At 56.2% G+C, this 25,774-nt stretch overlaps 8 protein-coding genes across 8 annotated transcripts; 4 read left to right on the top strand and 4 right to left on the bottom strand.

Annotated features, from left to right (window-relative positions):
• Positions 1-85: 85 nt before the first annotated feature.
• Positions 86-2,365, bottom strand: GGS23DRAFT_204521 (fungal trichothecene efflux pump). Its single transcript, XM_051511819.1, has 2 exons — positions 824-2,365; positions 86-750 (listed from the first exon to the last, which is right to left on the bottom strand). The coding sequence occupies exons 1-2, from the start codon at positions 2,154-2,156 to the stop codon at positions 254-256; spliced, it is 1,830 nt and encodes a 609-aa protein (XP_051369716.1). The 5' UTR covers positions 2,157-2,365; the 3' UTR covers positions 86-253.
• Positions 2,366-4,705: 2,340 nt separating this feature from the next.
• GGS23DRAFT_578304 (uncharacterized protein) lies at positions 4,706-7,083 on the top strand. Its single transcript, XM_051516985.1, has 5 exons — positions 4,706-5,540; positions 5,621-5,830; positions 5,921-6,059; positions 6,140-6,194; positions 6,293-7,083. The coding sequence occupies exons 1-5, from the start codon at positions 5,394-5,396 to the stop codon at positions 6,876-6,878; spliced, it is 1,137 nt and encodes a 378-aa protein (XP_051369715.1). The 5' UTR covers positions 4,706-5,393; the 3' UTR covers positions 6,879-7,083.
• Positions 7,084-8,831: 1,748 nt separating this feature from the next.
• On the top strand, positions 8,832-10,153 carry GGS23DRAFT_613142 (uncharacterized protein; the record flags this gene model as incomplete). The annotated part of the gene is made up of 2 exons (XM_051520545.1): positions 8,832-8,977; positions 9,021-10,153. The coding sequence occupies 2 exons, from the start codon at positions 8,832-8,834 to the stop codon at positions 9,667-9,669; spliced, it is 795 nt and encodes a 264-aa protein (XP_051369714.1). The 3' UTR covers positions 9,670-10,153.
• Positions 10,154-10,658: 505 nt separating this feature from the next.
• Positions 10,659-12,077, bottom strand: GGS23DRAFT_606504 (putative zuotin; the record flags this gene model as incomplete). The annotated part of the gene is made up of 2 exons (XM_051519911.1): positions 10,659-11,705; positions 11,784-12,077. The coding sequence occupies 2 exons, from the start codon at positions 12,075-12,077 to the stop codon at positions 10,659-10,661; spliced, it is 1,341 nt and encodes a 446-aa protein (XP_051369713.1).
• A 592-nt stretch (positions 12,078-12,669) lies between these two features.
• GGS23DRAFT_598884 (uncharacterized protein) lies at positions 12,670-13,167 on the top strand (the record flags this gene model as incomplete). Its single annotated transcript, XM_051518850.1, has 3 exons — positions 12,670-12,724; positions 12,802-12,975; positions 13,064-13,167. The coding sequence occupies 3 exons, from the start codon at positions 12,670-12,672 to the stop codon at positions 13,165-13,167; spliced, it is 333 nt and encodes a 110-aa protein (XP_051369712.1).
• A 506-nt stretch (positions 13,168-13,673) lies between these two features.
• On the bottom strand, positions 13,674-14,864 carry GGS23DRAFT_606503 (RNA recognition domain-containing protein; the record flags this gene model as incomplete). Its single annotated transcript, XM_051519910.1, has 1 exon — positions 13,674-14,864. One exon carries the CDS (start codon positions 14,862-14,864, stop codon positions 13,674-13,676), a length of 1,191 nt encoding a protein of 396 aa, XP_051369711.1.
• Positions 14,865-16,185: 1,321 nt separating this feature from the next.
• Positions 16,186-18,841, top strand: GGS23DRAFT_613126 (major facilitator superfamily domain-containing protein). Its single transcript, XM_051520543.1, has 4 exons — positions 16,186-16,693; positions 16,815-16,941; positions 17,003-17,663; positions 17,789-18,841. Exons 1-4 carry the CDS (start codon positions 16,438-16,440, stop codon positions 18,443-18,445), a joined length of 1,701 nt encoding a protein of 566 aa, XP_051369710.1. The 5' UTR covers positions 16,186-16,437; the 3' UTR covers positions 18,446-18,841.
• Positions 18,842-19,740: 899 nt separating this feature from the next.
• GGS23DRAFT_204367 (uncharacterized protein) lies at positions 19,741-21,303 on the bottom strand. Its single transcript, XM_051511818.1, has one exon. The coding sequence runs from the start codon at positions 21,010-21,012 to the stop codon at positions 19,828-19,830; it is 1,185 nt and encodes a 394-aa protein (XP_051369709.1). The 5' UTR covers positions 21,013-21,303; the 3' UTR covers positions 19,741-19,827.
• Positions 21,304-25,774: the final 4,471 nt, after the last annotated feature.

Genomic DNA, 25,774 nt, shown 5'->3' with positions numbered 1-25,774 from the left:
TGCATCCGGGCCATACGCATAACACCATCGTCAGCTGCGGCGATTATCCAGCTCATCAAAACTAGCCTCTACGACGGCCTGCCCAAACTAATATCGAAGACGGAGTTACGATGCGGTGGCATCTTATGTGACTAATAGTAGCTATAGATACGCTAATCATGTAGTCTAGCACACAAAATAAAACTATCAAGCCGTTACGACATTTGACAGCCAGCAGTCTTCGCAATAAACAATGACAACGCTAGAGACGCACTCATGCTGGAGCCGATCCGTCGTCCGACCCCTGAGACGGCTTCTTCTCGGTGGCAGGTCCGTCTCTGGAAGCGGGGTGGTCGACCATCTGCAGGATATCCTTGTCCGTGTCGCTCTTGTGGTACAGCTGCCGGCTGACGTGGTCGGTGAGGTAGTGGTCGAAGTCGCGGATGGAGGCGGCAGCGAGGATGGCGATGACGCCCAGGCCCAGGGACGTGTAATAGGGGTAAGCGTACGCGGCGGCGTAGGACTGCGCGATGCTCTCCGTCGCGACCGCTAGGATGCTGTCGTTCATGCCCGGCACCGCGAGCAGCGCCTCCTTCGTCCCGGCGGGGACGGCGAGCAGCAGGTCGGCCACGGACGAGGATGGTAGGCCGGCCGCAGTGACGGCGGGGACGGCGATCGAGGACAGCTTCTGCGGCAGCGTGTTCGATACCTCGGCGCTGAAGATGGCGGTGAAGATGGAGCCCACGACGCTCCGCATGGCGGACACCACAGCTAGCGACGGTGTTAGTCAAGTACTTAGCTGCTAGCCGTAGGATCTTAGGCTAAAGATTAGGGGTATACGTACAGAATGCGACGCCGAGGTCCATATCAGACGCCACGTACTGGACCATGAGCATGGTGATAACTTCCCCCCAGCCGACGGGAAGCATGGCGAGAAAGGAGAACGCCGCGGCTTGGCCGAGCTCGTTCGTATCGACTGATGCCATCGCGCCGACGAACGCCGTCATGATGACACAGCCCACGACGAGCTGCCAGCGGATGTGCTTGACGATGTGGAACAGCGGGCCGAAGAGGACGATGCCGCCCCAGGCGCCGAACGCGACGGTCGTGGTGAGCCAGGCGGCGGTCTCCCAGTCGCTCGTGCCGAACACCTTCAGGACCTGCGAGGGCCAGATGATCTGCAGCGCGACGTTGAGGCAGCCGGTGATGGCCGAGATGACCACGATGGGCGTGAAGCCGCGCAGGTCCTTGAAGAAGTGCATGGGGATGATGGGGCGCTGGACGCCGCCGTAGATCTCGTACAGCACGAACGCGACGAGCAGCACGAAACCCGTGATGAGAAGACCCAGGATCGTCGGGGAGTTCCACGCGAGGGGCTGGCCGCCCCACGAGATGCCGAGGAGGAACAGCGCGAGGCCGGCGACGAGGAGGAAGACGCCGGCGAAGTCTATCTTCTTGACCTCGTCGAGCTTCGTCGTGGTCTTGCCGTGCATCTGCGTGAAGGACGGCGGGAAGTAGAAGAGGTAGAACAGCACCGTCCCCGGAACCATGAAGATGATGTAGATGATGAAGATCCACCTCCACGTCGTCTGCAGCACGATCCTCTGGCCGATGTAGGCGCCGAAGCCGGTGGCGACGACGTTGGGCAACACCACGAAGACGGTCGCGAGGTACTTCGTCTTGTTGGTCGCGAGCTCGCCGGTCAATAGGGGATAGGACGCCGGGGGGCCGGACGCAAGACCGAGCAGCACATTGGCGCCGACGAGAACGTCCATGTTCGGCGCGGTGCAGGCGACGATGCCGCCGATTATGCCCAGGACATTGGCGCCGATAGCCAGCCAGCGGCGACCAAAGCGGTCCGAGAGGCGGCCGAAGAGGAGGATGCTGATGCAGTCGCACACGGTCCAGACGATGGAGAACAGGCTCGCGTTCTGGCTTGGGCCGATATCCCGGTTGATGGCTGTGATCACAGAGGCGCCGACGGAAAAGGCCCAGTACGTGCCCAAGAGGCTGAAACCGATGGCGCCAAAAGTGCCAACGACGCGGGCGCTCGAGTAGTATCCAGGCGGTAGCTGTTTGAGATCGGCGGCCAGGGCCTCCGAGCGCAGCTGATCGCCGTCGTCTCCGACCGCAGGTGGCGGCGAAGGGGTCGTTGCTTGCTCAGCGACTCCAGACATCCTCGCAAGGCACGTGGGAGTTGGGGTAAGACGGGACAATGGAAGAGGAGGGTGAGGAGGATGAGAGCACACGAGAGAAGCCGCGAGTTGGAGCTGCGGTCCTTTTTCTGACCGCAACTAGGGGACTATATGACTAGGGAGGGCCATCACATTGCCGAGCAGGAGGCTAACCTACTCGGTCAAAAGAGCCCCAGGAGAACCAACAGACATCAACTGCAGCGCAGAATGCTACACCCCAAGCCGCGGTGTCGCTCTATAGGCATGCTTGATCCATAAATCGCTAGTGGACTCCGACGACACGCATCTGCCCAGGGAGCTGATACGCAGTTTCGACCCTCAGCGGCCATAACTCTTCCCTTCCGGGCCCGCTCCGCTGGTACTATTGTCGAGGGGAACGAAACTAGGAGGGGGGGAATCCCATGCTCTATATCGGCTGCACCATGTCGACGTGCTACTCCCCACGTCGATCGACTTGTATGCGGACTAGGTCCAATAGAGCACCCTGGCCAGCAACTGAAATTCACACACCAAAGGGCCTTTCCCCCATCTCCTCGGCCGACCCCGACGCAGTGCCTAGTTGGAATCGGCTAACTAGAATCGCTTTTCAGCTCCATACATATACATGTGTGTACGTGCTATATGTGTATATGTAGGTGTAGGTGTACATGTAGTTGACCTTGTTCTTCAGGCGAGACTCGAGGGGGGGAAAACACCTACCCCCCGCTCCCCCCCAGAAGGGCACATACGCGTATATGTATGTACGTAAGTATGTAGTTGGCAGGCAGCCACATATTGATTTTGATGCATACGGTTGTCGGCAGAGGTCCGCTGAAGGTCTCTCTCGCGTACGTTCATTCATATGTATGTTGGTTGCTACTCAATGCTACGTTATATGTATAGACTATGCCCAAGGCAGACCGAGATCCACCTACGGACCAGGGACAAGCATTGCTGAAGAGCTGGGGCCGTTCTAGCGCACGGTACATGATGGGGATTGGCAGGCTGCCAACCCTTGGGTATCCATCTGCAAGATTGCGAATGGTAGAGTCGATTACTGGTTTCGGACTGATCGCGAGCGCTCTCCTGGTGGGCCTGGGGCGGGAGAGCTGTCAAGGGTTGTCGGCGCGACGGATGTAGTTGGAGCCCGCGATCAGACCTGGCAATGTCTCGTGTTGAGTTGGGTAACGAGTCTGCAACGCACATCTTTCCTCCCCTCTGTTTCTTCTCCGTAAGTCTAAGTGTGATCGAGATAGGGACTTGCCCAAAGTTTGTAAGGTGAAGGGACAAGTGCTGGGAAACCCCCTACAATCGAGTCTCTCCATTCTGGGGAAGACGTCTCATTAGGTAAGAAAGATCGCCGAGGACGTTGATCACTTAGATAATGGTGTGGCATCTGGTGGTAGCAATGTACGTGCAGGGACTAGTACGGTGTGCACATATTTGTGGTGTCTTCACGCACAATGGTAAAGATATGTACGTTGCGGTGCTGGCTTGAGCGGTCAGTCCTCCCTATCTGTTGGTTCTCCGTGTACGTAAACGGACAGACACCCATCACGTCTTGGCGAGATAGAAACGAGAGACTCATCAGACGATATGAAATAGCCGAGGCCTTACGGTATGTGCTCTGCATTTGTATGCATCTATGTCACACCGTAATAGTGGCCGCTTCCTCTTCCCCTGTGTGCGCGCAGTTATGGACGTAGTTATGTGTAGTGAAGCGACACTTACACATGAACCCCTTTCTCGGCGTTATGCGGTGTCATCTGTGCTTGAGGGGACGCAAGGCCTGTTTCTCATCCAGCGACTCGGGACCCTTTTTTCTTCCGCCATTCGTGCCAAGTCGAGGGGATTCGTCAGAATCATCGGTTTCACCCTCCCGTCTTCTCTCTTGCTTGGCCATCCATAGGCCTGATCGACACACTCTCCGTCTCCCATACTGTATCGGGTCGCTTGCTCACCTGCAGGACAGCCGCGCGGACTCGATGGAGGCACACCACAGAACGGCTCAAATACCCTCCTCCTCTCACGATACTGGCGTGTTGTCAAACATTCGCGGGGAAGCTTGCGCCTACATCAATATATAAATCTGTGTATCTATAATCAACATGACGTGATTTAGACACATACCTGCACCTTTGCCCTCACGACTTTCCCACACCCGTCACGTTTCTGCCATGTTTCTTGAGGCATGCGAACCTCTACTACGATTTCCTTGGTACCGTATAGTATGTCCGGTTCTTGCCCAGGCGGCAGACCTGACTGCACAAGGTGCATGCTGTTGTTGTATGCAGATGATCATCTCTACCTCTTGATGAAGTCGTGGTGAAGGAAACACAAACGGCATATATCATGTCGTATAGATGTTGTCGTCGATGTGTGTTGCGATAGAATACTACCTTCTGGGTAGTACTGAACTGATCTATGCATACGACATATGTATCTATGCATACAACCACCTACTATCAGTTCACTGGAGACTGGAATAGTCTCTCAGACTTACGTATAAGTGTCAGTATGTATGTAGATGCATAAGGAACCTCATGGGAGTTGTTATGAACACCGCACAATGATCCCAGAGACGCAATGATCTGTCGAAACCAAAAGATACATGCATTATCTGGCTAGGCACTAATATCCTCCCCCATTGTACGTATCTCCAGAGTACGGCTGAGGCCATCGCTGCGCTCCGCTTGATGTACCTACATACATATACACAGACCAGGGCCTCACGCGAATTAAAGGGATACCTTGACTTGGCCGGCACTAGGGCCCGAGCACCTGGCCTCTGGCCTAGTCTGTTGTACATCCTTACCGCATAGGACCTACTTTGACAGGCACTGGGCTTCGTTACCGGATCATCCTGCTGCGGCTGACAGGCGAGTAGCAACTGAACGAAGCCATAATTATCTGCGAGTAGGCATATATGATCTCTTGGCAACGTTTCCTCTTCTCTGCCTTTCGCTGCCTCTCGCTGCCGGGGCATAATCGTGTAAGTCCAGGTTGCCCCTTGATGCATTGGGCTGACAGGATCGATCTGCCTGGGGAGCGAACCATGCGGCAAATAAATCATAATGATATCGTTCTAGAACCCGGGGTTACTTCATACTTAGATAGAGAAGGAGAGAGAGTCCTATATTCGTTCGCGGCTCGCGCGAAGCTTTTCATCGGCACCGACTCGCCGCGGACCAAGCTTTCTATTCTTCTGCGTCGACGACAAGCCCCAAAGAGTAGCCCGCCATGCCGACCCAGGAGGAGGTGAACATCGAGGGCTACGCGGAATATGCCGCGGGGATGGTGATATTCGTCGCCAGAATCGTTTCCAGGTTACTGCTTGTCGGCTTTCAGGGGATGACCTGGGATGACGCCTTCACGGTTATCGCTGCGGTATGTCTTGCCTCGCTGCCGTAAGGCTTGACGGGAGAGTTGGGAGACGAGAAGGCTGACAGACAGATCACCATCGCCAGACATTCTGGACGGCAGACTTGGTGATTCTGTATTACATAGGTGTCCACGGAAGCAGTGTTGGCCAGACGTTCGAATCGGCCGACCTACTGGACGATGCTACCGTCGAAAGCTTCAGGATAGGAGACAAGTTGACATTTGCCAGCTGGGTCTGCTATATCTGCCTCATCTGGTCGATGAAGGGCATAGTCCTCTGGTATTATGATCGCATGGTAGGCATTTGGTTGCGACTTAACCCCCCTCCCCCGCTCACCGTTCTCCTAAGTTGCCTATATCAGAAGAGGACTACTAACAAGTGCTAGACCTTGAATCTGTGGCAGAACATACTAGGCTATTGGATTCGTTGGCTGACTTTGGCGACCTTCCTTACTGCCATCATCTTCCAATTCTCCCTCTGCACGCCCATCGAGAGGGCCTGGCAGGTGAAGCCCTATCCCGAAGGTGAGTCAGAGCATCCAGCTTGCTTGAGTTGGCGGCTTGTTCCCCGACGAGTCTGAATGTCTAACGAGGCTACTTAACAGATAAATGCGTCTTTCGTAAAGAGAACTACATATTATACCCGATCCTCAGCATTGTGTAAGTAAGAATAGCCATGCTGCTCCGCACGCGACCTTCGCTTCAACCAAAATGCGCGCGTGGATAATGAACTGACGAGGCTCGCCTCCCTTTGCAAGATCCGATATTGGTATTATGGCCATTCCATTGCCTCTGCTATGGCAAGCTCGACTTCCGATAGTGCGCAAGCTCGTTCTCGGCGGATTTATCGCGTCTGGCATCTTCATCATCATCGCCACTCTCCTCAGAACGTTCTACTCTCTCGGATCCCTCACGGACCTGCTTGTAGCGACGCAGTGGGCCACTCGCGAATACCTAGTTACGGCCTTCGTCGTCTCGGCGCCAGCGATCAAGCCCCTATTCAGCAAGCGCCTCTGGGGCATGCACACGTCTTCGACAAAGTCGAGCAGCTACGCAGATCGGTACGGGTCTGGCGGGTCCGCGCTGCGCTCGACGACAAAGAGCTCGAAGGGCCCCAGCCACTCCGTCGTCATCGAGAGCCAGACGCAGGGGGAGTCTTCGGCGGGAAAGTCATTCGAGATGACCTCTCGAGGCTGGCCTAGGAAAGGGAACAATCCGAAGATACGGCTACATAGCGACGCGAGTCAGGAACACATCGTACAGTATCCGTCCGACGAAGAAGTAGGGATACATGTCACCGAGTCGTACACGGTTTCCAGCGAAGAGAGGAAGTCCCAGACATGAAATGATGTTTCTTTACGAGTTTTTCCAGCGCACGCATCGCGGGGGGGCACGACTCCGGTGTGAATAAATGGTTGTATGGTCAGGTCAGCTCCGCCGGAACGGGGCAGCGCCGGCACTCTTCCCCTCGACGGCTTTAGATGCCGTGGGCTACCTGGTACCCGGAAAGAACCTGTGGTTACTTTGCAATGTTTTTTTTTTTTTTTTTGGAATTTCGGGCTCGACTTGGAAATAACCCCTTTTCGTCGCCAGGGCTCTCCTTGATTTGGGAGATTACGGACATATTAGTGGATGTGGGAAGGCAGGTCTCTGCGGATGTGAGCTTGGTATCAGTTGCAACCCTCACATCGAAAGACACGAAGTGGAATAGGTCAGCAAAAGCAATATTGATTTCCCTCATGGCGTTGACATGTTTGAGAGCAGACAGCCGATGATTGGGAGTTCTTGTCGTTGGCGTTTTCTACTAAAAAGGATCGAAGAACCACGGGAAACCTCGAGGTCATCGGAGTCGTTTGGTGTTGAATATCCCCGGAGCAGTGCCCAGTACTGATTTACTAGCTGCTGTCACCATGTTTCTGGTTTTATTTTACCTATCATTTTCAGCCTACTACTAGTATAATTCTTCCACGGAATGGCCGGCGACTGAGATATCACGACATAACGCCCTGATACGTGATGAATTTACGACCTTACTAGAGTTACGGCTATATCAATATCAGCAGAAAGCATTCATCTCGAGTTGTATTGTGCGTTTTGGTGGCGGTTCCTCTCGTGGCCTCGCTGCCTTAATCGTAAGGCAGGCAAGACGAGTTGAAAGGTCAACCTAGTTGATCGATTGAAGGTGTAAAAACTAAACTGCTAAAAGGGCTTAAATACAGCGTTTTACGAACAGTTAGCTGTTGCGTGTTTTTCTTCAATTCCACAGGCCTCCATTCTGGATGCCTGAGGATCCACAGTATGTCTTGCGCCTAATTCAAGAGTTAATCGCATACAGCGTGACGGGCAGACTCCTCGCGCAAAGTTATTGGGACGAAGTAGGGATCTGCAGAAGGGGTAAACGGAACCCATTAAATTAATTCTTTTGATATACCTCGGTCTGACACCGAAATGAGGCGGTCCGAGTTATCCCAGAATCTGAATGCCAATGCCGTTTTCTTTTTGGTTCTCAGGATTATAACGGAGCCCCCAGCTTCTCAGCCCCAAGCCACTCGTCCGTTCCAAACTCGCAATATCGTCCGACCGCCTCTTACCCTTGCCCGCCTCCCGGTCTGAAGAATAATTCGGCTTCGATTTCATCCACGCCTTGTTTTTTCATAAGGAGCCAGGTATTCTCCGCGGAGAATGAGTATGCAACTAGCCACACTAAGCCCCATCGCCTCTTACGTCCAGGTAGTGCCCAGCTACTCTCATGAGAACGTCACCCTAGCGTGGGCGACAACCTTTATCTCCTCCCCTGCTCGAGAAGCTAGTTTCTTTACCTAGTCGGTCAAGTCCTACGACTCCTAGGACTTGAGCGTCCTTCAGCCAAGAGAAGCCCAAACCCGAACCCAAACCCAACCCCGCTCATGCTCGGCGGTCACAATCAGTCTGTCACGTAGGCACTCGCCCCTAGTGGCAACCACCCAGCTTACCCAAGCTGGTTGAGCACTTCTATATGTACTCATAGATTGCTCCACACTCTCTAGTAGATTTCCTTCTTTCTAGTCAGTCAATACACACCTTCTCACCCGCATTCCATTGCTCCCTTTGCGCGCAATCTAGTGAGCCACACGTTGCTCTCACCAGCTACGTAACACAGTCACACTTACTTACGAACTTACCTACGAATCTCTACCGTTCAGGTTCGGCGTTCCCCAGCATCACCCCCCTTGCTGCCCAGACGGAAAGCGGGGCCTAGACACGCATACACAGACAGGGAGACAGGGAAGAGGATCGAGCGCGGCGAAACCCCCAGCCATGGCCCCAGACCGGCAGTTCCACCTGTTCCCGCAGCTCCCGCCGGAGCTGCGCGAGCTGATCTGGGCGTTCCACGAGGCGGCCGCCGACCTGCCGTCGACGCGGCACCTGTTCGCGGCGAGCGGCGACGGGTCCGGGGCGCGGACGTACGCCGCGTTCGACGAGGCGACGCGGCTCGTGCTCGACAAGCGCGCCGCGGCTCGTGCTCGACAAGCGCGCCGCGGCGGGCGACCACGCGTACCTGCGGTACCGGCGGCGGGTGCGGCTGCCGGGCGCGGTCCGCGCCGTCGACGCCCAGCGCGCGCCGTACACCGCGGCGGACGAGTGGTCGACGCTGGCGCTGGCGCGGCTGCTCCCGCCGCCGCCCGCCGGCCTCGACGTCTGGGCCGACCTCGCGCGCGACGTCTTCGCCTTCGTGCAGCAGGCGCACCCCGCGGCCCCCCCGCCCGCCTACCTCCCGCACTTCCGCGGCGCCGCGCTGCCCGACGCCCACTGGCTCTTCGCCGTGCGCCGCCTCGCGCTGCGCCCGCCGCCCCGGCCCGCCCTCGCCGCCCGCGTGCCCCCCGCCGACGCCGCCCTGCTCGCGCGCATGCGCCGCCTCGCCGCCGTCTACCTCGTCGTCGCCGAGGTGCCCAGCGGCCGCGACCGCAACAACGTGCGCCAGCGCGCCGGCCGCGACCCCCCGCCCACGCCCGACGCCCTCGGCTTCATGCCCGTCGACGACTTCCGCGCCGCCTCGTCCTGGCCCGCCGGGCTCGCCGCCCGCGACGCCCTCGGCCGCTTCTTCGCCGACCACGGCCTGAGCGTCGACGTCCAGGTCGTCGTCGACTTGTACTAGCGAATGGCTCCGCGGGACGGAAACCGGCAGGCAGCGAGGCTGCCCGTTGGAGGTGTACGGGGACGTCTCCTAGGTAACGTGAGGAAAGGTAAGGGCTGCCTAGTCCATTAATAGTAGCTCGAAGACTTACGGCGGAATAGTGGCGGAGGATTTTGCCGCTTCCATGAGATGATTTATGATAAACGAGGTCTGAGTATGCGAGATTTGTGACTTCTAATGTACTTGTGAGACGGTATTCCCGCGTATTATTGCACATAAAAGCTGATGATATTGCGAGGCCGATATAATGGTGACTGGGGGGTGAGTGAGCATTACTTAAAGAGATTGAACAGGAAAGGAAACATAAAAATAAAGCAGAGCGCATGCTTCAGTATATTTTCACGTACTAAACACCCTTTTGAGTCTCATTTTTCGTAATTCTTTCTGTCTAAATGTTGAATGTATGTAAGTAGGCGGATGGTGGGAGACTGCATGCCATGACCAGGAGGCGTGCAATATTGTTGCTTCGCAGTAACTCAGGTTCTCACCGACTATATATGGTTTTCGTCCTCTACGCATTAAATTTCTGGATTGGTTATGGAAGAGAATACAAGCATAGCCGGGGTCCCTGTTAGAACAAAATATTAGTTCGCGTTGCCGTCGTATGAAACCTTTACAACATCATTCATGTTCACGACACAAGAAGCCTGTATATATAGCAAAATTGTGGGCAACGATGACCCCGTCCTCTATACTCAGTTTCTCGAATGCGAGTTGTTGCTTATGTGCTGCACACCGATCCTCTAACGACGACGCCTCATGCTAGTCGGTCTTCCCGCTCTAACCAATGCAAATAGCCGCCACTGGGGAAAGGGAGAGAGCCTCCGTGTATACGCACACGCACACCTGTCGACCTGTCTACTGCCTAGGCAGGTTAGGTGCTCGAGGCAAAACAATAAAAAGGTGAGCCGGCATATACATCAGGACGACTACACCCAGCAACCCCTCCTTCACACTAGCGTCTTCGCATCGCCGTCCTGGAGCTTGCCAGCCGCGATGAGGCGTTTGACCTCGTCGCTCCACACGCCCTTGATTTCGTCGGCGACCTTGAGCCCCGTCAGCTTGCCGGCGAGGGCCGCGACCTCTTCGGGTTCGATCTTGCCCTGGACGAGCTCGACGTCGTTGAGTACGGCATCGATCTGGGCTGGGGACGCGTCAGCACCCGCGGCGGCGAAGTAGTTGGCGTCCTTGACAGAGCCGCGTAGCACGCGCTTATTCTTCTTGACTGCGTTCTTGGCCGCCTCCTTGGCCTTCTTGTTGGCCTCGCGGTCGGCCTTGGCCTTCTCCTCGGCCTCGCGGGCCGCCTGCTCCTCGGCCTCTTTCTTGAGGCGCGCGTCCTCCTTGGCCTTGCGCTCGGCCTCCTCCTTTTCAAGGCGTTTCTTGTTCTTGGCCGCGTTGGCCGCCTGGCGGAAGCGCTTGATGCGCTCGTCGCCGGCGGAGCAGTCGTCGAGAAGCTTACGTAGGCGGGCGTTATCCTCGGCCTTCTTCTTCTTGCGAGCGTTGGTGTTCTTGCGCTCCATGTGGCGCTTCTGGTCGCGATTCTCGTTGTCGTCGGGCACGTCCTCGTCGAGATACTCGAAGGAGCGCCACGAGTCGAAGTTGTACCAAAAGTTGTAAAAGCCTTCGACCTCTTCCTTAGTCGAGTTCTCGTCGCCGAAGCTGGGGACAGGCTGCTGCTTAGAGAAGCGTGCCTCCGACTTAAAGACGCGCCCCCACAGCTTGTAGTAGTTGCCCTTGGCAGCCTCCTTCTTGGATGGGGGTGTAGCGTCGGCCTTTTCGTCGACAGAATCGAACTGGCGGCGCCTGACCGGGTCGAGGAGGACCTCGGTGGCCTTCTGGATGCACTTGAAGAAGTTGTCGTCCTCGGTGTTCCCCTGGGCGGCCTTCTTGTCGGGATGGTGCTTCAGGACCTTCTTGCGGTGGGCGCGCTTGATCTGATCCTCAGTCGCTCGCCACCGGTATTTCGAGAGGCCTAGGACCTGGTAATGGTCTTGGGACTGCGGTTCGTCAGGGTGCATCAGTATGACAGACAGGCTAACGAGGGTTACGGGTAGGGGTGCGGGGTCCAAGCTCACCTTCCAGTCTTTGGCTTCCCGTTGGAACATCATAGGATCTTCGGGCTCGCTGACATCGCTCTCGTCGTCATTCTCGATCCTCTTGGCCGTCTCCTGGGCCTGGATGCGGTCATCCTCGGAGAAGGTGCGCTTATGGCGGGCTCGTCGTGCGTGGGCTAGGAAGTGAGGTCCGACAGGCTCGATGGTGCGTTGGGTAGAGGCAGTGATGGAGCCGAGGGGCTTGAAGTCCTTCTCGGCCGACCAGCCGTCCGGGAGGATGGGCAGCGGCCGTGCGACTATTGTGGCAGCGGCCATGGTGTCGCTTGCACGGCGGAGGTGCGCAGTCCTCGTGTTTTATATTGCTGGTTAGGTAGTAGCCGGGTTATGGGGGGTTGTGTGGGAGGTAGAAATGTAACATGAGAGTTGAGGGAGAAGGTATCGTGGGGTTTTTCCATCCGCCTGCAAGAAAAAAAGAATTACGGATTAGAAAAAATCAATATTGGTTAATACTTGGGTGTGAGAGTACGTAATACATGCTAGGTATAGCGATTCCGTCGTTAATTAGGTAATGCGTCAGATGTTGCACTGCGCCACAATAGCGCCCTAGGTGGCGTAGCCTCTGGGTGAAGGCTGGATGATGACTCAGCAAACCATCACCCAACTGAAAAAGTCGCCGTCCTTTACCTCGTTCTGATTGGCGGGTCAAGTCGAACGAGGTCTGAAAACCGAAGCCGCCAATAGGCTCGCCGTCGAATCGACTTTACACATCGCTCTCTTTCCTGCTCCATCTCAGTCTCTAACCCCTCCTTTGCGCGGCAGAAAGCGGGAAAAAGCCGACCAGGGAAGAGAGGAGCCCCAAGACACCCCCCCCCCTTTCGCACGCGACGGCTGCAACCAAGACCTATCCATGGCTCTCCCCGCCTACCGCGGCCTGCTGCGAGCCTCGAGGCTAGCCTTCCAAGGTAACCCTGCGCGCGCCCCGTCCCTCCGTCGCGAGCCCGCGGCCCAGCCGAGCTAACCCGCGCGACTTTTCCCCCAGGCGACGAGCGCTTGCTCGCGGCCTCCCGGGCCTCCATCCGCGCGGCCTTCCTCGAGAACGCGGCGCTGGCGCCGACCGACCCGGCCGTGCCCGCCGCCGTCCAGCACGCGCGCGACGTCGCCGACATCCTGCGCCAGAACGTCGTCCAGGGGAAGAAGGAGGGAGACCGTTACCGTACGTAGTCGTTTGTTTCCCCCGTGTGTATGTGTGTATGTGTGTATGAATGTGTGCACCACCCGCCGATCTGACGACGACCGCCCAGGCCTACGCATACACGACGAGACCGAGCGCGGCGACAACGACACGGTTAAGAATGCTGGTGGCAAGACGGCGAAGACCGACGGCAAGACGTGTGCCAATCGGTGATACGGGTGGACAGGATAAAGGCGGTCAGGAGAGGGAAAGGAATTCGGGAGACACATGAAAAAATGACGCATAAAGTCCCCGAGAGCAAGATGAATTCTCGTGCTCATGTATTATACCGCTCATCCCCTACGTAACGGTGAATACCCGCCGTGTGCCAACAATTACACACGTACATACATACACGTAAGCGCATATAACCCGCCGCCACGAGCGAGAGCCGGAAGGCGGCCGTTCTCGCGTGAGGGCTAGCCGGGGGAGGTATCCGCGGTGAGTGGCGGGCAGACAACCGATTGTATTTGCTCGCCAAAAGCGCTAGCCGCATTGCCATCTTATTATATCCCTTCTCCTCTTTCCCTTTTCTCTCCCTCTCCAACGCAGAGACAAGAAAGTGCCCAAACGCCGTCCATGCATATGATGATGATAATATAAAGACGCCACGCCATCGTCCGTAGTCCTGCTCCCCATCCTCGTCCGCCAATCCACCCTACCGTCCCTCAGCCAGCCGCTCAATCGCCAGACAGACTCGCGTAGTTGACCTTGGCCGCCCCCGGGGGCGGCGCGATGACGGGCGTGCTCTCGAGGTCCTGGTCGGCCTCGCCAGCGCCTTCCTGGCCCGGCGGAGCGCCGATGGCCCGGCGACCGCCGCCGCGCCGCGGGTGCTGGCCTGCAAAGGCCGATCGCCCGTCGCGCGCCATGGCTGCGCGCTCCTCCTTGTTCATGGTGCCGACGGCGCGCGGGACGGACCAGCGGACGCGCAGGGGGCAGCCGGCGACGACGGCGCGGCCGCGGCACGCGTCGGCCGCGCGCTCCGCGCCCTCGCGCGTCTCGTAGTTGACGAAGGCGCAGTGCGACATGTGGCTGCAGATCAGCGACTTGATCTTGCCGTGCTCCCGGAAGAAGTCCCGGATCTTGTGCTCCGGCAGGTCGTCCTCCACCCCCGTCACGAACAGGCTCATGATCGTCTGGTCCGCCGGCGGCTCCCAGTCCTTCGGCCCCGGCGGCAGCTGCGACGCGCTCGGGAACGCCCGCCCGCCTCTCCCGCCGCCGCCTCCCCGTCCTCCTCCTCCTCCTCCGCCCCGCCCCCCTCCTCTACCTGCCCCGGCCGCCGCTGCCGCTCGCGAGTCGCGCGTTCGTATGGGACCCGGTCCGCCGGCGCCGGCGCCCACGGCGGCGTTCCCGCCCGGCGACGACGGCGAGCCGCCGCCGTCCTCGATGGCGCGGCCCTTGCGGAAGTAGGGCTTGCTGTTGGCCAAGCGGCGCAGGAGCTCGCGGGCCTTCTCGTCGGTCTTCTCGTACTCCTCGGTGCCGGCGCCGCCGTCCTCGATGGCCTTCTCGTTGTTCTGGGCGAAGTACTCGCGGTTGATCTCGCTCGAGGGGCCCGGGGCGACCATCTTGAGAGCGGCGTCGCGCAGCTGGATGGGCAGGCCGAACTGCAGGTCGAGCATGCAGCACTGGCAGCAGTTCTTCATGCGGGCGCAGGTCAGGCAGATGTTGGTGCGCTTCTTGCGGCCGTGGGCGCGGTCGGCGGCCCAGGCGAAGACGGTGTAGGGGCGGGTGCAGATCTTGCACTCGGCGCCGTAGTCCTCCTTGAGCATCTTGACGTAGGGGTTCGGCGGCAGGCAGTTCTCGCACACGGACGGGAAGTCGGTCGACTCCCAGCCCGAGCGGTTCAAGTCCTGCTTGATCTGGGGCGGCATGGCGGCGGCCCGGGTTCGGTGTCGATGCGGTTCAGATGCCGTGTACGGGGAGGAGGGTGGGATGGTGGTAGGTTGTTGATGGCGGCAGGCGATGTGAACGGATGAGAGAGATGGAAGAATGGATTTGGTGATGGGACCGGTTGTCAGCCATGTTATTGATCGGTGGAAAACTGCGATAAGCCAAGTTTATCGCAAGTGTGGCTGAGGAGGCGACTTTCGATATGGTGGTGCATTCTGCATTATTGCATGGCTGCGTATAACTCAACGCCTAATATTTATATAAGCAAAATATGTATCTACCAACACTTACGTTACGCTATCCCCAGCAAACATAACCAACCTCTCCCCCACGGGGCGGACCCCCAACCAATCACCGCCCGCCGCCACGACCTCGAATTCCTTCATCGGGTTTCCTCACTCCCCTGGCCGCCCGGCCGCTCTCGATTTTCCCTCGCCGAATTTGACGCAAAATTAGCAAACATCGTGGGACACGGAGATGATTGTTTGTCCCTCTGCCTGGCTTCGGTATTCATCCCGCTCCGTCGCCCCTCCATTCCCGCTCCATCCCCTCGAGGACCATCACATCGGGTAGACAATGGCGCCAGATCTCCAGACCGGGCTGGACGTTCCTCTTCCCCCCCCGCCTCCCCATTCGAGTCACCTGCCTGCGTCTTTCTCTGGGCACCGCGTTTCTACGCACATTTGCCTTCGTAAAGCGAAGTTAAGGTATTGCTACAAGTCGGAGGTGTGGGAGGGAGGGGTCGAGAGGGACCAGGGCAGAGGAGGAACCTTAAAACGACGGAAGTCCAATTCCAATACGGAGAGGAAGACTACTTCTTACTCTGAAGACTACCAATATTGAATCCTTACTTTTCAACTACCATGTCGCACTGGCTGCCCGCATGTTACCTGCTGGTGGACGGCGCCTTCAGATGGGGAGGGAGACACAAAAAGGAGAAGCGTACGGGTTCCGTAGGCATTGTGCTTGGATGTTCGGTTGAGTGCTCCACATGTAGATAGTGTTACGAGTAGCCTGATGACGTGGCTAGCAAAATAGGTATGTGCCGTAGCGTGTCCGTTTCCTCTTTGCTATAATATTATATCTCTGTTATTAAGCGGCAATGTAAACAGAACCTACCCTTACCACGAAGCCTGTTATACCCTCCATTCGCCAGCCAGCCGCCCGGCCTCGACGTTGACGAAGGTTCGCAAGTGTCACTCACTGGATCAGGTTGTTTGCTTGTAAGTTTTGTTGTCCTCAGCTGACCGGTGAATGTGGGTTTCGGCCAGCTTCGCGCGTGTAATTAGACTGTCGGTAAATCTTAAACGATCTGGCGTCCCTCACGACATTGTTAGGAAGTGGGTTTTCCGGTAATCATATAAATACGGGGAGGCCCCAGGCTTTCTCTTCCTGGAGGTCACCACCACTTCATGTTTCTCGTCAAGGATACTCCTCTCCCTCGCTAAGGATACTGATATAATATTGACAACAACATCGAGATTTTTATTAATAACCTGTACCTACCTTATTCTAACCTATACCATTAATGTAACCTCTGCCACTGTTGTCACCATGCAACCTCTCATGATCCAGACCTCGCGCGGAGCTGCCCAGGGCGCTGCCGACAGTAACGGACCGACTGCAACTGCGCATAGTGCCGAGAAAGCTCCAGCAAAGCAGGCTACATCTCACGCCGAAGTGGTGCTGTCGGGCGGAAATGGCGGCACCATCCTCACCGAGCGTGACTGTCCCGAGGCTCTCGGCTTTGCATTCTCGAACCGCAAAAAGTGGTTGACGTTGACCATCATCTTCCTCGTTCAAACATCGAGTAAGCAGTCTGCCCCGCACGCTCGCAACCTCACCTTGATATTCTCTCTCCTCGTGAGACCTGCATCAGGAGAGCGATATCTTTGTCGACAACAGTTATAACTGACGATGGCATAACGCAGTGAACCTCAACGCATCTCTGTACGCCAACGCCCAGAGCGGCATCGCCCGCGATTTGAATGTGAGCCCACAATCCGCCGTCAGCGGCGCGGCCGTCTTCTTGATCACTTATGCATTCGGATGCGAGCTGTAAGTCTCCCAACCGCACAACCGGTCCATCTTTCCCTGACTGACACACCGTCCTGCGTAGCTGGGCTCCCTGGTCCGAGGAGTTCGGGCGGAAGCCGGTCCTCCAGTGTTCGCTGTTCCTCGTCAACCTGTGCTGCATTCCCGTGGGCACTGGCTTCTACCACAAGTCGTTTTCCGGCGTGCTGGCTGGCCGGGCCCTCGGCGGCCTCTTCTCGGCCGGCGGCAGCGTCACGCTCGGCATGGTGGCCGACATGTTCGACACCGAGCACCAGGAGCACCCGCTCGCGTTCATCGTGCTGTCGTCCGTGGGCGGCTCCATCGTTGGCCCCATCGTCGGCGGCTTCGTCGAGGACAACTGCCCGTGGCAGTGGGCTATCTGGATCCAGCTTCTCTTCGGCGCCTTCGTCCAGCTCCTCCACCTCCTCCTCGTCCCCGAGACCCGCGCCACCGTCCTCCTCGGCCGCCACGCTAAGAAGCTCCGCGCCTCCGGCGACAGGCCCGACGTCTACGGCCCCTCCGAGCTTAAGACCTGGCGCGAGTACCTCGTCCCGCGCGAGCTCGTCTCCCTCTGGCTCCGGCCCTTCCATATGTTTGCCACCGACCTAATCGTCCTCGTCCTGTCTCTGCTCTCCGGGTTCAGCGACGCCCTCATCTTTATGCAGATCCAGTCGCTTAGTCGCGTCTTCAAGCTCTACGGCTTCACCAACACTCAGAACGGATTGGTAAGTTTTCTCATCATCCTCACGCGCCTTCCGCTTCCCTTTGCCCCATTACCAGCGAGCCACGCGTCGTGCATTCTCGGAACCTCCGCTAACCTCTTCTCCCCCCCCCTGCCTTTTGCGCGCAGGCCTTCATCTCCATCGGCCTCGCCTACCTGATCGCGTACGCGCTGTACTTCCCGGTGATCCGGCGCAACCGGGCGCTGCGGGCGCGGCAGCCGGCCGACGAGCGGGCGCAGTACGAGGCGCGGCTGTGGTGGCTGGTGTACACGGCGCCGCTGCTGCCGATCGGGCTCGTGGTGTTCGGGTGCACGGGCAGCCCGGCGGTGGCGCACTGGGCCGTGCCCATGCTCGGCTGCGTGCTCATCGGCGTCGCCAACTACACCGTCTACATGGCCACCATCGACTACATGGTCGCCGCCTACGGCCCCTACTCCGCCTCCGCCACCGGCGGCAACGGCTTCGCCCGCGACTTTCTCGCCGGCCTCCTCACCTGGGCCGCCCAGCCCTACTACGACGCCTTCACCCACGGCGGCCGCGACCCCGACCCCCACCGCGGCCTCGCTATCGCCAACGGCGTCCTCGCCGCCATCGCTCTCCTCCTCGTCGCCGCCACCTTCGCCGTCTACCGCACCGGCCCCTACCTCCGCCGCCACTCCCCCTTTGCCCAGTCCCTCGCCAGGGCCGCCGCGGCGGAGAACGCCTCCTCTCCCGTCCAGGGCCCACAGGAGGCGGAAGAGATAAGGAGTTTCGCTGCCGAGCCGTCTGTTTCCCGCGTGGTATAAAAGCTGTTAAGGTGAAGGGGCGGATGTCTGTTTTTTCTTGTCTGGGGTCGGGTTGCCTTCGCGGCAAAGGTCAGTGAGGGGGGTTAGCTTTTCGCTTGTCTCGCGTCCGTTTCGTGGTATCCTTATTTGGCTATGATATCCCTTATGTACGTAGTATTACCCAGGACCCTGAGGCTAGGACCCTGATGCTGCTCTGCCACACGCTCCGTGTGACGTGTTCTGGCGGATCTAAGCTCTCGATCCTGTCGCCACCATACCCATAGGCTTCTTTGCTTCCTTTTCCACTTGTTCTGTTTTAGATACTGTATTTTAAGGCACTCTGATGTTATACAGATACATGTCCGCTCGCGCCGGCGGACTAGGATGCCCACTACCACTCACAGTATTACTATACGGAGAGTGGTTCTGCATCCCAATACATAGGCAACTTAAAACGGCTATGCTATTGTTTTACATGTTCTGTCGAACAAGTTGACATAACTGAGGGCACACGATATGCCCAAGCATGACGACGAAGATGGCCCTCCACGAATCACGTAATTGAGTAAAGACGCCTTCTCGAGTAATCTCTATGAACTGCTACCTATGATATCTGTACTTAAATTTGTATCCCCCCCCCCCCCCCCCAGCACGCCTAGAGGGACAGTAGTAGCATGCATCGTGCAGTCGAACTGTGGCCGCAATTAGGGAATTATTCTCTTGCCCTTCTAGCTATCCTCCTGCCGCACACCTACCCAATTCACTCAACTACATAACATATGGTTAGCAGAGAGATATACCTAGGTGGGTTGATGCGAGGACCCTACCCAGGTTTTTGCCTTGTTATCACCACGCACACCATCTTCAACCACCAAAATCCTTATCTGGCCTAATGTAAGGTAGGCAGAGAGGGGTATTTACAGCGTACAATACTGTCTAACGTGAGATAAGAGCGAAGTGGGTTGGGAGAATCTTTTGTAACACGGATTGTATCTGGTGATCAGATACGAGCGCCGGGTTATGTCCTTTGTCCGAGCAATGGTCGTGTAGAATACCGCGCCTTTTTATTCTCACCCCACCCTGAGGATAGTTGATGCACAACGTCGGCGGTCGGAGAGAGCGTCAAGAGTAGGGTAGCGTGCGATAGGCTGGCGGAAGGGGGATTGCTGAACCGAAGAAGGGAAGCTAATATCCGCTTGGAAACGCCTCGGTAAAAGTTTTCTAATCATCGTAAGAGTGGATGTAGTAAAATATGTATCATTGCGGTAGCAGAGAAGTTATATGGTCCTGCAACCATTGGACAGGTAAGCGGCCCGGGGTGGCTTTCGGAGGAGGGCCAATACCAAGACCTCGATCGAGTACGACACTCCCCACGGGGAGCGGTCGTGGATCCTGCATTCATTTTATTCACGATCCTCGTCCTCATTCGAAGCGTCTTTTACGGCCCGGACCAATCGTATGTACCTATGGAATTCCGGCGTTACGAGCAACAGGCTGTTGGATGTGTGGCAAGGCGCCCACACGTATTCCAGCCCCCTGATGTGCCGGGCCACGCATTGAGCCACACGGCTGTCCTCGATGACCATCCGGGCGCCAAATCGCGGCCACACGAAATCTCGCGACGTCTTGGTAACTTGGTGCGGATCGGACTGGACGAAATTGATGCGGCGGAGATTGGGAAATACAAATCTACGAAATATCTCGACGTAGTGTTCTCGTGTTAGCAGGATGGCATCCAACTCGAGCTCGCTTAGGGCCGGAAGGTCTCGCAGAAGCTGCCATGCCTGTCCCAAGCTGTTCTTACCCTCGCAGGGGATATCCAAGTATATCGGCTCGTCCATGGCAGTCTTGGGGACGAGCTCCGCCGGCTTCGGCAATGGCGTGAAGACCAACAGGCTAACCTTGGAGATTAACGCCTTCCATCGGGGTGACAGGAAGGTAAGAAACTGGGAGCACTCCCGCATGTTCCCGAACGCGAAGGTGTTACGGGTGTAGAAGACGGCACCGGCTTCGGCGTACCACCGGCGGCATACCAGCAGCGTCTCCAGATGGTCACGCCGTGCACATAGACAAGGCAACCTAGACTCGGTCGGAAATGGGCGGGGTCGGTGCCGGTAGTCGTAGCAGGCCGTACACACGTACGGATTCTGCTGCTCCGGGGCCCAGCGGCTGCGCCAGGGATCGACAGTGATGGGATCGGTGCAGTGCCGCCAGAGCGTCGTCTCGTGGAACTGAGAGGCGCATACCCCTAGACTAATCTGCGGCCGGCTGCCCATCTGACTGAGGTAGCCCTCGAGGGGTACGGTGCTAAGCGGGCAGTCCGGGCGATGTTTGATGTTCCACTTGACGGGGCGTACGAGGAGCTGGGCAAATATCTCGTTACGGAGTTCCTGCGGGAGCGAGTAGAAGCGGTGACCTAGTGTACCGGGGGGCGGAGGAGTGTCGGCAGAGGTCGGGTCTGGCACCCAAGGGGCGCCATGGGGGTGTCGGTTCCCACGAGGGGCCTCTCGCTCGGCTTGGGCCAGCTGCTTGGCGGCGGCCCTTTGTTGAGCTTTCAGAGAGTGAACCTTCTTAGCACGTTTCGGCATAGTTGTGTGCGGAGAGATGTACGGGTATGGGCGCTATTATAGAAATTCTGCAGGAATTCCTAGGTAGACTCGTTGACTCGGCCAAACTGATGGATGTGGTGGAGGCGTGTAGCTGGTGAAAAAGGGTGGTGTGATGAAGAAAAATCGACGAAAATGAGGACGGAGAGGCTCGACGTTTGTGGATAAAGACAACCGTTCTGGAAACAGGGAATCTAGTATCCGGCGGATTCCCCCTTCCGAGACAGGTGTAGAGAGGACACAAAGTACAGTAACGGAATAAAAATAGGAGCGAAGAAAGTGCGCTGAGTTAGCTTTTGCTACCAAGTGTGTGCGTAAAAGCCCGCGTGGGAAGCTGGCCGGGGACGCCAGTCAGGGTTCGCACGCGCACAACCCCTAGCAAGTTAACCAACCCGGTTTCCAGGGGACGAGCAACTTGGCATCTGTTGATTTGGGATGTTGTGGGATGGGTAAAGAGGGCATAGGGCTTGCCATCGGTCCAGACTGTCGGATGCTGGTGCTGGCGATACCTCGCCGTGCCCAACGCTGAATGGGAGAAGACAAGCCTTCCTGCTTCCTCGCCCGGTTAGCGGTGGGGCTGGGATGGGCGCCGAGATACTGAGACACAGAGATAGGCAGGCCTCGAGACACTGGCACGCGTCTCAGAAACCGTTCGGGCCTGTTGAGACAGTGGGCGAGTTGCTGTTATTGGAGGCTCCGTGGCCTCACGACGTGCTGTCGATGGGTTAGGTACCTAAGGTACCTAAGGCGGGCGGAAAGACGCTGGCGGGCAAGTACCTGGATACTTACCTATACCTACCTAGGTACCGCGAGAATCGATGTTTTTGGCTAGTGGCCGGCGGGTTGATTGGTCATTTCCACATTGTTTCCCGCCGTCCGGCCCACCGCCCTCCCTTGCGTTTAAGATATCTCTAGTGCACGCTCACCTACACAAGGTACCTACCTGTACCCGTAAGGTATCCCTAACCTGCCTCAGCGATACCTTCAATAGACGCGTATCGACCTTGTTCGTAGTCACATATACTCAGTAAACACAATAAACACACCCACACACACATACATCTACCTGTCCATCTTGGCTTACCTCGGTGCGATACAGCCGTACCAGATTCCCGAACGCGATATCTGACGGTGCATGGCAGCTAGGTAGGTACCTAATGTAACGTGGGAGTTCCCCGTAGCGAACAGCAAGTCGGGTCGATGCCGGGTTTGCTCCCGTGGCGTGGCCTCGAACGGGGATCGTTGGGCGTGTTGGGTACCCAAGTCTCCTCGTGTGCATACATCTCGTACCGAGCATCTCCCCATACTGGGAACGGGATCTACATCCCTCAACCTACCACACGTCATGCGGAGAGCAAGGGGGAAGAGGAGAAGAAAAACAAACGAGATACAGCCTGTGGAATTCCATCGTCGAGTCCGCCCTACCGATAATTACGCATCAATAGTAGGTATATACCTACCTCTTATACATACCGCACGTTTGCGTGTTGATGTGGCTTGACATTCACATATCCCCGTTATGACGATTCCATGCATGTATTATACCTAGGTATGCCTAGCCGAGAAAAGTTAGCCGCATCCCTCCCTGCTGGCACCAGCAAAGCAAAACTACATTCATTCATTTATAGAGGTTCTTATGTAAGTATGCACATCCACTAATATATTTGTGCCTATATCCTACCTACCTATGTAGGTATCTAACCTACTCCGAGCTTCATCACGTCTTCAACCCGTAATACTCGCCTAATTCTGGAATCTTCCATAGCCGCCGATACCTAATTCTTCTATCCTCGAAGCCGGACGTGACATACGCGTCGGTGCCTACGTAGCAGAATGGTTCGTCGGTTCGAGAATAGAGGGCAGAAGAGGGAAAACACACGTAATTCTCGCGCACGCTTCGGGCATCTCACCATAACGCAGAGCGGGCGAAGGTTCATACCGGCCTCAGGACCGGCCCCAACATTTTCATCGTTTATAAGCCTTACCCATAGTTAATCTTTGCCGCCCCGGTTCGTCACCTGGAGTTATAGCATAGCGTGTCGACAAGGACTCGCTCGCATGGCAGTAGATACCGAGATCACTCTCCAGGATTCACCCTTGAACCCCCGGGCTAGTACCCCCAGTCAGCAAGGCAACGCGAGACCTGCTGAGTCCCAGCAGGCACTTTTTGAGGATGAAAAGGCCAGTTTGGTGGGACGATCTTGTAATGCAAGTCATATCAGGTAGGTATATTCCAGCAAAGAGAGTCGTTCCAAACGGAGGATCCCTTGACGTGGTGGTATTAGCAGCTCGCGTCTGCGTTAACGCTTGTCCACCTTCTCCCTAGCCGTTATCAATAGGCTATTATGATGAACTCCTCTTCCCTTCATCTGTGGTTTATGCCAGGGCCACGAATAGACTAAGCCCCATATTCTCTTGAATTCACGATGATCCCATCCTAGAAGGGCAAATCTTAGACCCGCCTACCACTGCTACCATGCTACTGCAACAGTAGCTTGATATCGTCGCAGCCGGGATGCCCCTCCTGCGAGTAAGCTTATCTCCTCTTTACGGCTCGCCGAGGCATGGACACGCCCTCCGCCCGGCAGTCCTTGGGTCCACATTGTCGTCGATGTCGATATTGAAACATGTTCACGGCATTCATAATTTGCCCTTCTCTCCCCGACGTCGCTCCTAGTCCTAATTAGGGAAGTAGGGCGGCTCCTCAACTACGATGAGCGCTTGAAGTTTACGAAGCCCGGGTCGCAATTCAGGAGAAAGCGTTCTTAATGCAAGGAAAACATGAGTTTCACAGCCTGGACTCGAATGCGCACTGCGGCGCGGCTATTAGAGGAGCGATTCCTTGTTAATGCTCTCGTCCGACTGAATAGGGCTCAGTGGCATGATCCGGGTTCAAATCTAACAAGTATTGCCCGTTGTCAGCATTTCTGGAGGATGCTTACGGCGTTATAGAGTCTGGGATTAACGACCGCGACCAGATACGTAATTGGATAGCCAAGAAACACACCGATGTTCGTGTCGGAGGTTACCTAGCCCCGCAGTCATGTTGGAGATGTTACATCGAGGGACAACGATGCCACGAGGCGGATTTCAGTTAATACAACCCATAGCGCATCTTTTATTAATGGCACATATAGTCCGTAAGATGCCACCAGTCCGTAAACTACGGAGTGTACAGTTGCTTCGAGGACCCACCCGGGATAGGACAGTGTCCTAAGTCTTCGATCATACGCATTAATACTTGACAGATTCGGGAGAACGGTATCAGATTCGTTAACATAGTAAGGACTATGCGACCGGACCGGTCTATTGCCGTAGTAGAATAGAGGCATTCGCCAGCTCGCAGTCACCTGATTCCCTCGCACTGATACCGGTGCTACCGATCACCATATATTTTAATGCTAGTCGACTTTGCCGGTCCCTTAGTGGCGGGCCCAGGGGAGGTATAATACGCCTAGAGCTCTATATTACTTTATATCATTCCCGAAAATGGGCATATGTGGGTGAATATCGACGACACAGCTATATTGGATCTCTATCCCAAAGCATTTCCTAAGTAAAGAGTTGACTGGTGCTAGGACCCCGAACAGACCAAGCTTTGGAGATCGTGGAGCGGACGTGGAGCAGTCACAACAAGATATGAAGTCATCGTAGGAAAGAATGCTATTACAATGTGTTGAAATGGAAATAGAACATAGGTATAGTTTAATACCAGCTCCTTTATTTGTGTATATATCGAGGAAGCTCGATCTACGAAAGAAGATGCCCGTAGCCATGCGGCACACACAACATCATAGAGCTAAGTCTATCCATAATCACCATCTTCTCTCCTTGACAACTTACTAACACACCTGATTCTCAGCTGCTCAGCATGAAGTCGGCAGCAGTAGTGTTCTCGGACCTCATAGCTTGCGCCATGCATTCGCCTCTACAGCTGTGCTAAGCACCCAAACAAAGCCAACAGCCATGCTAAGCGACGGCCTCCTTGCCGACACCGGCTTCTCGGGGCTAGCGAACGACGCCCAAGCCCCGACAGCTATATGAAAGATAGCCATTCTGATGCCCTCGGAACTCCTGACGTCCCTGAAACCCCCGGTGTACCTAGAGTTCCTAATGTTCCCAGCATCCCTAGCATCCCGTTTACTCCGCTCTCTGGTGTTACGATGTAGATAAAATGTAGGATTTGGTGTATGTCAGTCTTATCTACTAGTAGTTTACCATACGCCCTTTACGCTGTTCGCAGCTGCTCAGATATGGATGCCTCCGTTTATCTTTAGGTTATATTAGATCTTAAAAAGATGCGTCTAACGACGGCAGTGGGTCGGAGAGAATACGCAACGAGCACGCGCCGTTTCCAGATATACGGTGATCCCTCAAGGCTGCCACGCCGAACGGAACTAGCTTTCTTTGTCTGAGAGAGACGGGGTTACGTCAAGCGGGTCTTTGATGCTAGAGTACTTCCCTGTTTAGTCACCGCACTTCGTCTCAGATCAACCCAACTTAGTAGAGGCAGTACATAAATATCGCGCTCCAGCCTTCCTTTCCTCTTCGTTTCTATCAACCGAGCAGACCAAATCTGATTGTCGCAACTAGCCAGCTCGTTGAGGTTTGCGGAGCGCAATAAAATTCCATTGCGCCATATTACAACTCAAAATGATGGCTTCCATGAACTCACTTACCTTCCCATCGCACCAAAGGCACCCACGAACCATCAATTTCGGGATGCAATCATGGCACCATCAAT

This window comes from Durotheca rogersii, assembly GCF_024521655.1.
Source record: "Durotheca rogersii strain YMJ 92031201 chromosome Unknown GGS23scaffold_20, whole genome shotgun sequence".
Taxonomy (NCBI): domain Eukaryota; kingdom Fungi; phylum Ascomycota; class Sordariomycetes; order Xylariales; family Xylariaceae; genus Durotheca; species Durotheca rogersii.
The sequence above is the reverse complement of the archived record's forward strand: the minus strand, read 5'-3'. Positions and strand labels throughout refer to the sequence as shown.